Source organism: Erigeron canadensis, chromosome 5 (assembly GCF_010389155.1).
Source record: "Erigeron canadensis isolate Cc75 chromosome 5, C_canadensis_v1, whole genome shotgun sequence".
In the NCBI taxonomy this organism is placed as follows: domain Eukaryota; kingdom Viridiplantae; phylum Streptophyta; class Magnoliopsida; order Asterales; family Asteraceae; genus Erigeron; species Erigeron canadensis.
The window spans coordinates 41,575,801-41,586,534 of record NC_057765.1 but is presented as its reverse complement, the minus strand read 5'-3'; the positions used below and the strand labels follow the sequence as shown (position 1 = coordinate 41,586,534).

Genomic DNA, 10,734 nt, shown 5'->3' with positions numbered 1-10,734 from the left:
TTCTTTTAACTTTTTTATTTATTATAAAAAATAAAAATTAAGTTTTAAATTTTAGTTTATAAATTAGCATTAGTTCATTAATATATAATAATAATAATAATAATAATAATAATAATAATAATTATAGCCTTTTGCTATCGATAAGATGCAATAAAGTATGATAGTTGAAATTTTATATATTATATATCTGATACAGTTATTTTTATGTATAATATTTTACCCAGACCTATAAATAAGTTCTATTAAGATCGGGTTGACACGTTGAAAAGTTTGTGACCCGAACCAAAGTTGAGTCGACCCAATCGTCTCGATTAATACATGGGTTGACATGTCAAACGAGTTGTTTTAGGTCAAATGAGTTATTTTTCGTTGACATGTCTAATTGGTTGGTTTTGGATCAAATGAATTGTTTTGAGTAATGTGGGTTGATCGGTCGAATGTGTGATACCCATGTAAACTTTTTTTATTTGGTCATCCAATGTGTAAAAAGTGAGGTTTGCTCTTTAAGTTTAAGTCAAATGGATTATAGGTTGTTGGATCAAATGAGTTGATGGGTCGATGTACTATCAACATTGTATAAAATTAAATATTTTTGGGTTGACGGGTTAACTTACTGACCCAAAAAATCAAGTTGATGGGTTACTGCGTCTAGATATCACAACTCTAAACTGACTATATATATTATATTATAAAAAAAATGTACAAAGTTGAAGATAATTTATTTTTTCTTTTTTGTTATGGGAACCATATATTTATATAATATATTAAAGGATTTAGTACGCGAGAATGAAACAAACTATGCCCAAAAATTTATAGCGTGCACGAACTAACGTTTTTTTTATTGTATGCATAAACTTAGTAAAATATTCAAATCATGCAATGTGTATACGTGGCATCCCATATAAGCTATCACGTGAAAAAAAATAAATTGAACATGCCACGTGTAAAGTTTTGATTGGTCGGTCACAAAAAGTTACATGATTTAAACTTTTTTTATTAAGTTTATGCATACAATAAAAAAACGTTAGTTCTTGCACACTATAACTTTCTGGGCATAGTTAGTTGCATTCCGGCGCACTAAACCCTATATTAAACTGACAATAAGTTATTATTTTTGGGTAAAAAACTTTTAAATTACTTGGTAACCAGTCGGTCATGCTATAATGAGAATATATATATACATATATACCTTCAAGCTTTGATCTCCATTTAGGTAAATGCCTATGAACCCCTTAGTCCCATAGATAAATTTTTTCTCCTAAGCTATCTAAAATAATACACAAAACAATCATAGCCTTTAAAATTAAAAGTCAAACTTTTGGTAAATAAGGTAATTTTTTAATGTTATATAAATACATTTTCTAATTACGACATGTATTTAATTTTTTTAATTTAAATTTAAATATTTTACATAGCTAACAAAATTATAATGGTGTTAGACTTGAAGAACCAGTAAAAAGGAAAGAACATAAAACAGCGTAAAGTAATTTTCATCTAAAAATCTTTGTGTCAAGTGTAAATTAGTTTTGTTGCGTGGGATTATCGGTTGAGATATATAGAAAGAAAGAAAGGCTTCATAAAATGAGGTTTTAAACTTATAATTTCAAATCAAAAGTAAAAATAGTTTAAGTCATATATGCATTGTTATTATTATACTAAAAGGGTACCCGTGCAATACAGCATAGGTGACGGGTGGCAGCGGTGCCGTCGTGACGGATGGCAGCGGTGGCGATAGCGTTGTTAGGCATGAGCATGGGTCAAAACTCGACCAGATCCGTACAAAACCCGACACCCGACAATGCAACAAAATTCAACCCGTCATTATCCTATTAGATATATGTTATGCCTTTTACTAATAAAAGTTGGATATTTACACTTTTGTTGATTTATTTTATTTTTTTATATAAAGTTCAACACGTTTCGTGTACTCTTAAATATATATATATATATATATATATATATATATATAGTTTTTGGGGTGGGTTATTTTAGGACTACCTCTTAGTTTAGGACCATTTAGGACATGTGTTTTTTGTAACTTATACACCACCATTATCTACTACGATATACAAGACTTTTTTTGTAAAAACACTAAGACTTCCCGGCGACTCTGTGGTCGGAAAATCATGGTGGTCGGAGATGATCATGGTCGTTTGTAAGTTACAAAAAAACACATGTCTTAAGATTGGTCCTAAAATAAGCGGTCATAAAATAACTTGCATCAATAGTTTCTAACATATATATATATATATATATATAGTTTCTAACCCGGTCAACGACCGGGTATAGATCTAGTATATATTGTTGATAGAGCATAGAGAAAAAAATAAGTTTCTTTTTAATCTTGACCATCTAAATTAATGAGCAAATGAATTCTAGCCCTTGAAATTAAATGTCAAACTTAACTAATATAAACAATGTATTAATTAATATTAAATGAAATGAAATACTCTACATTGACTAATATAGTATTGCCAATAATTTTAAACTTGGCTAATACAACCCATCGTATCAAATTTATATTTAGAGGCAAGCTATATATTACCCATAAATTTTCAAATTGGGTTATCAATTTGTTTTGGGATGGGGGTCATAGGGCTGGATAATTTTCACATGCATAGATTTTATTTTTGAAATTATATAAATAATGTTAGTAAAGCTTAGATAGAAAATTCAATGAAATTTTGACTTTAGTCATTTATTCAAACTGATTAACAAAATAAACCATGACTTTTGAAACTAAAGTCAAACTTACCTTAAATAGACATTGTATAAACATCGAAATTGAAATATTTGAACACAATTGCAGAAGTTTTTCAACTTGACGGATGGTGTATTTTAGATCTTAAATCAAATGTTATAACATATTTATACCACTAACATGAGTACACTAATATAAGTATTTTTTACATTAATCACTACGAAGAAAGTTACTATGTCACATATAAATTTAGTTATCAGATACTTAGTTAAAATTTTTTTTTTTGTTTTTAATGATTATAATAAAAGACATATTATATATATATATATATATATATTTAAAATCTACTTGAAATTTTAGCCAAAACTTGTCAACCCAACAAAAATCGGGTTGGCAATGAGTTGGTGGGTTGATTTCAAGACACGTGGTATATAGGTAGGTTGGCGTGTTAAATGGGTTGGTGGGTTGATCTCAGTTCATATGGGTTGGTTTGGTTGATGGGTTCATTTCAATTTAAATGAGTTGTGAGTTTTCGAATCAGATGAGTTGACAGAGCAACCTATTAACGTATATATATTATATAACTTTAAATATTTTCGGTTGGTGGGTTGGCCTATTAACCCAAATGGTCAACCCGACCTCGAAAAAAAATCAAGTTAGCGGGTTGAGATTTCACTCAGTTTCAAGTCAACTTTCGAGTAAGGTAGATTATTGACAATCTTAATATATATTAAACAGACTCTATATATCTAATATCAAAATATGTAAAAAAATTAGGACTTTATCTTAACATTACGTTCGATTTTATAATAAATTTATCTTTTGATAAAGACTTTGGTTATCCGGTCACCAACCGTGTATTAATCTAGTTAGTAAAGTTGTCGAGGAAATATTTAATTCTGAAACTGTTTATTACACCCACGTTTCATCAGTGGGTCCATTGATTGAATTTATTTATCGTTAAAAATATATATATATATATATATATATATATAGTATCATAATTGTTTTCATATTTAAAATCTTTAGTTTTTGTCAGCAGAAAAAAACACTCATTTTGTTGCATAATATTAGAATCTTGTAACAGAAAATTTTATAAAATACTGGTATTAAAAGCCGTACATTGAAGCTTGATATGATGATTTTCCCTATATAAAGTTATCCGGAATGAATAACAAAAATCGTCTTAGACATGTTATGTGGTCGTTGTTTTGATTCATTCTACTTTAACGTTTTTATTTATTTATTTATTTTATTATTATTGTTATCATTTTCTTTCATTGTACCTTTAGTAAAAAGTCTTATAATAGTTTGTTTTATTTATTTGTCATCGTCAACAAAACAACTATAAAAACAGCTCTTTGTGACACGTTATTCCTAATTTTGGATACATATGTCATAGAAAGAATTTACATTTTCACGATTTTCATCTTCTATGAAGTCTTTAAAAGAGACTGACTTCTAATAAAGATTTTGTTCAAGAAGACGCATATCTTTAGAATATTCAAGAAGACTGACAAATATTTTCTTAACCTTTTAAGTCAAATATATCAGTTTGAGAGATGGTAGAGTGACAAACAAATTCTTATAAACTCATGATCCACCAATTAAAATCAGGGAGAGAAAACACAATCAAATAATCAAATATCATTGGTTCAATTCTTATGTCATGCCAGTTTGTAACTTTATGTTTGTAAATAGTTTGTAAACCTAGCATTTTCCTTTGTTAAATATATCAAGAAGTATGTTCCAAACGGGAAAGGTATAGTTTAGGCGTATTGTTTATTATTAGATTACGTTATATCTGTATTCTTAGTATCTACACATTATGTAAAGTTAAAACGGCATATATAATGCAAATTTAGATACAATATTATTGCACACTTAACGTCAACCGGTACCTATTAATGTATTGATAACATTATCCCGATGTGTGTTTTTATATGGTCAAAAACTCAAAATGCACATCTAAACTCCCTATAATTACTTGAAGCCTTTTCAACGAGGGATTGGGACCATTAGTTTTTCCTTGTCATGCTTTCATTTTCTTTCATGTTGCACTAATTAATTATTCATTATAAATTTATCTTATTAAGAGCGCTTAAATTAGACATCATTAATCATGAAGACGACTTATCATAAACTAGTCATACAAAATTGTCAATGTTACTTGCACCACTAGTCATTTAAACCTTTTATTATGCGTGCACTACTTTTTGGGTTTTGATCACACTTTTTTTTACACTATAATGTACTCATTGCTTTCTATATATAATTATATATATATGAAAGGATATATGGAGTAGTAAGTTTTTTGTAATTAACGAGGTGTTTTGAACCACCTTCTAGGCTTCAACTCATCTTACAAAGGTGAGACTACTTACATTAGGCTGTACCACAACATAGTGGATATACAAGAAAAAACCTTCAAAAAATTTGTGAGTTAAACTCAAGTTTTGAGAGCCCCGATGCTTCTAATTGGTTGGGTTGATCATCATTGACATATTAATTATGTAGTAATTAAACATCGGGTCCAGATTAAACATTAAAGAAAGGGGATACCTAAATCGTATTAGTAAAAATGATAACCGATATGATCATCTACCTGTCCTTTATATATATGAGAACATAATAATAATTGAACATATAAATAGGCTAACCTACTATTTTGGAAATGCATGTTCTACTTTTTAAAAGCTCCTTCTTGTAGAACTTTGAAGATATTATTGATTTTGATTGATTACATTTATTTCATGTCGAGTAACTTTGCAGTCGATCTCTCTCTCTACCTTCATGGCCAAAAAAAGGTTTGGACACTCGTGCTAAAAACGTATATTTAAAATAAAATACATATGAAATTAAAAAAAAAAAAAAAAGTTACTAGGCCCGTGTAATACACAGGAAATGTAACACCATGTTAAAGGAAATATGTGAAGGAGATTTATTAGTCCATTGATCTTTATTTTTATGAGCATGTTCTATGATCATTAGGCTACATCGAAGAAATCTATTGATCGATGTAACTATATATTTAGTCAAAGTTTACTTGGTAGCTTAGATATAGACATATAGTTAGAAGTGGTGTTTAGTGTCAATTAACTCTTTTGTAGGTGAAAGGAAAAGTTTTCACAACATTAACTAAAACATTAATCATGTTGACCTCTTTATATTGTAGCGGTAGTAGTATATGTCAAAATCTCTAAGTGATGGTTGTCCATGTATACCACATCCATTAACCATATATGTGTCCATTCTAATTAATAACCTTAATGAAAGTTACCAAAACATGTTTTAAACTCCACTATTTTTTATTTTTTTGCAACTTTTTACTGAATTTAAGTTTATTTTTTTTACCCTTGAAACCCCCAAATTCAAGGAATTTTTGGTACCACATACGACCTCTCATTCAGTCATTCTTTTCTTTAATACCATCATATCTCATTGAACCCTTATATATTGAAGCACTATCTTTTTTGTTTTTGTTTTCTTGCGTACTTCCAAGTTCAATGAACAAGACATGCTAATCTTAAAAGCACAAAGACCTCTTTTTGTTCAAACTATTCATATTTCTGTTGGCCAAACAAATTTTGGAAATTTTAATTGTTTAACTTTCATAGTTGTTTTCCTACATATTTGGTTGCTAATATCTAGATGAACTACATAAACCCCACTCTTTATTGGTCATAATATGCTTGTTTGTTGATGTTACATTAATAAAATAGTGTACATATACGTAAAAAATAATTAATAATAATAACTCAAACACAAGTCTATTGTTTATTTACTTAGAGATCAGACTCACAATCTTAAACCTACCTTTTGTATTCAGGCAAAATGCTGAAAATTTGTTATTTTGCTGAAAAGGTAAAAACATACATTATATAGATCATAAGTTTGTGGAAAACGACTCTGTATACACCGCGTCGAATTGTCTTCGCCCGTGTCTATAAATAATGCTTTCTAACAAATTTAGTTTGCCTAATAGTTAGGGTATAACATACCACATGACTCGACAAAGTGACCAAAAGACCACCAGTGCCAGCCAGATAAAACTTTTAGACACAAAAGTTGCTAGTTATTAATTTGTACTTCTTCAATTGATTGCCTTCCTCATAAGTAATATGCTCAGGAATCAGGATAAACCTTTTATCGATGGCCGGTAGAAGTTAATTAAATCATCATACTCACAAGATGTATATAATCGTCTTAGGGATTTACACTAATCGTTTATTCTATTACTTGTTTGTTAGTATATAGTGTTGAGTGGTGTATAACAAAACAATATGAGCATAAAATTCTTACATAAAACAATCATGTTTGTCTGTTACAATGTAGTTAAATTAATACATTCAACCACTTAATACACTCTGCACTTAATGGCTAAAAAAAGAATGGGTCATAACCAAATTATCGATGCTCTTTTATGAAGGTTTGAAAACCTGGGCTTTGTAGCACTTGATGTATCTCCGGCCCTTAGATGCATTCTCAAGCTTTTAAACTTGTCCAAACTGCCAAAAAGGAGTTGGAAAGTCAGTTACTTGAATAAAGTAACAGAATTCATACTCACAATATTCAATAATCAATATAAGAGTACAAACGCAATGTGACGACATGATAGAAGTAATTAATATAAAAAGATTAGTGTAGATAATATAAGTGATATGATGTAAAATGATAAAAGAGAGAATATGAGTATTTTGCATATCTAATTTTTCTAATTTTTTAAGATGTTCTATCACTTTATAGAAGAGCACATAACCATTGAAGATCGTTTTGTCAAAGTATTGGCCCGCGCAGGATTTTCAACAACATAGTTCTCATCAAACACATTCGACGATTCACATAAAACACAATTCCATTACCACTGGATAACTTTGGTAGCCAATAAGAACGTCTAGAACAGATCGACCAAAACAGAGTGGGATAACAATTACAATGGAAGCAGGAACTATCCAGTGTACAAGCTTAGTCTATCAAATTCATCATCTGCATCATAAAGATTACGGTTTGCTTGCGTATACTTGCTATAACCAGACTGTCCAGACATGATTTACAGCTTTGGAAATTAAAAAATAAAATGAAAAACAATACAAACATAGTTTGCGTTAACGTGGTTGCTACTACTTGCCAGCATTTAACTTTGCAATGGGTGGATAAACTATTGTAACATAGTAGCATTGAATCAAAAGCCGTCTCAAATAAGATTGTACGGTCTAAGAAAATGCAGAATGACTAATAATTAACATCAAGTCAGGCCCTTTACTTCAAAGGTATTCACAGAGTTTAGCTTTCAGGCCATTCATACAAAGTCCACCCGAGACCATCCAAGGCCCATAAGGCCATAACTAAAAATTGACTTCATCCCAGCCTGCTCTGCAACAGATTATGAAGATTAATAAACTGATATTCACGCTACATTTTGTTCTTAATTAACAGTTATCCGTTTGTAATACATACTTGCAAGTAAAAATTCAGAAGTACACAAGTACAATTGATTTCTAACGAAAATTAAACATATGCGAGAAATACATATTCTTAGTGTTATTATTCCGAGGTTTCAGTTAGTCTGAAAAACTCTAATCCCTCCTCTTCTTCTTCCTCTCTTCCCTCTCAGCAGAATTCTTCAACTGTATCAGAGTTTACAGTATGAGTCAAATTCTATCCAAAAGTATTAACCTTTAGGTTAAGAATAAAAATTTCACAAAACACAAAGCTTACCATGATGATCAGGATGCGAACAAAGACAGCAACAAAGTCAGTAAAGAGAGTGAGTGCATGTTTGACGTAGTCTAGATCTCCAAGGTGAGCCTTCTCAATGATCTCCTGTGTATCAACCACCATGTACCCAACAAATACTAGCAGCCCAAAATACAGCTGCATAGTAAAACACACAAAATTGAGACACGGTTAGTTACCACGAACATAAAAACTCACACATATATATAACTCTACCGCGTTATAATGCACCTATTTACAATGTAAAGCTTATAGAGAAGGAGACGGTAAGCTAGTTACCTCAAACTTGAACATGGCCACAGAGCCACCAAAGATGGATGAAGCAAAATGCAACCAGAAAAGGATCGAGACACCAGAAGAAAGAAGGCCTCCTAGGTAGAGGTACTCTCGGCGCCTTGCTAACATGGCTGCTCCTGAGAAACAAGCAAACGCGATTGCAGTTCCCATGAATGCACTCACCAAAATGCTGCGAAACCCACCACAAAATATACATCAATAACAATGTACAAGGAGAGCTAAAATTGTACTACAAGTCGACTGTAACTAACAATTACGAGTATAACATAAATAAAAACCATTACCTTGGGTCAAAATCAATGGCCACTTCGATAAGGGGACCAATGGAGGCTCCTTGGAGAAGGGAAGACGCCATCAACAAAGACACCCTCTTTTGCTGGTCACATTAGTAAAAGACCAAAAAAATATGTCAGAATAGTGTAAAAGAAGAACAATCAATACCAACAAAACACGAAAAAAAGTAACAAAGGTTTACCTCATGGTATGTAGGAGTGGCGAGTAACCAAAACATACATCCCAAGGAAGCAAAAGTGGTCAGGAGACCACCAATGTTCCATAGGATATGAAGATAAGCTCCGACTGCAGACGCTACAAGAGCGCAACATAGCGATAGATACACCTGCCAATTACATTCCACATAACCACTTATTAGTTACTACAATTCCTTCAACCTCATCAACTCAAACCGCAACAGTTTACTGAAAAACAAACTATCTACTGTTTTAACATATTTTTTTACATCAACTATACAAACTATCTACTCACTTTCAGTCTTTGAAGAGGAGATTCCAGACATGTATATCCTATTCTAACAGATAATTAACTACAGGATACATATACATGTGATTTTATATATATATATATATATATATATATATATATATATATATATATATATATTTGATTAAAAGATATCACTAAGGCAAAAAACTCATCTAAGGACTTAATTAGCCCTAACACATCAACACCATACCATACTTTCAATTAACACAAAAATACATATATAATATAATCAATTTTCACAAGTATACAATAGAAAATCAAATTGATTTATTCAGAAATCAACATCTTAACTAATCAACTAAAACATACATACATATATAGAGATATAGATATAAAAAAGATGTAGATATAGATATAGATGATATACCTGTTTGAGATGAGTTTGAACAAGGGGAGAGATTTGACGGAAATTTTTAAGAGAATCGTAACTCCAACTGTTACGATGAGAGGCCGATTGTGATGATCCGAAGAACGATGAGAACGATTCCATTTTCAATCAGAGAAATTATTTTATTTGATTTCTAAATTGATTTTTGATAGAAGATGACTTTTGGGGAAAGAAACCACCAACCCTAATTTATACTCCTAAAACGCGTTGTAATTTGATTTTTTTTTTTTTTCTTGATGACGTCATTCAAGTTAAGTTTCGTCAAAAAATAATATCTGTATCTCCCGCAGTTTCGCGAACCCACGAGAACGAGCTGCATTTATTCATTATCCACCTTCTAATCTAACTCGTAAGTAAAAATAATACGTTTCTTTTTCTAGATTTTTTTAATTTTTTCGAACATTTCGATATTTTATTTCTTTTTCGAGATTACATCTTTAGTTAGGCGTTGATAATAAGTTTTAATACTGCCAAGTGATATTCTTATCACAATCGTTAATATATTTACCACACATGTGTTTTACTGATTTGTACAGTATGTTAAAAAAATTATACAATGTAATAAATAAATCAGTATTTATGGTACTAATATCAATTCTCTTTAATAATGGTTACCATATGTGATTTTTATTAACAAGACTTCTTTTTTGTTAATGATAATATTTTACGATTCTTAAAAGTTGTAAAACATAATTTGCTAATTAAGTTAAGTCATTTTAAATATGAAAAACTTTGACAACTTATTTAAGAAAGAATTATACTATACTAATCTTATAGGATATTATTAAGACTTTTTTTTTTTTTAAATTCTGTTAAGACTTCTAGCTAT

At 30.3% G+C, this 10,734-nt stretch overlaps 1 protein-coding gene across 1 annotated transcript; it reads right to left on the bottom strand.

Moving 5' to 3' along the window:
• Positions 1-8,087: 8,087 nt before the first annotated feature.
• On the bottom strand, positions 8,088-10,084 carry LOC122599428 (bax inhibitor 1-like). Its single transcript, XM_043771937.1, has 6 exons — positions 9,885-10,084; positions 9,210-9,353; positions 9,019-9,110; positions 8,717-8,903; positions 8,420-8,575; positions 8,088-8,328 (listed from the first exon to the last, which is right to left on the bottom strand). The coding sequence occupies exons 1-6, from the start codon at positions 10,005-10,007 to the stop codon at positions 8,278-8,280; spliced, it is 753 nt and encodes a 250-aa protein (XP_043627872.1). The 5' UTR covers positions 10,008-10,084; the 3' UTR covers positions 8,088-8,277.
• Between the last annotated feature and the right edge of the window lie 650 nt (positions 10,085-10,734).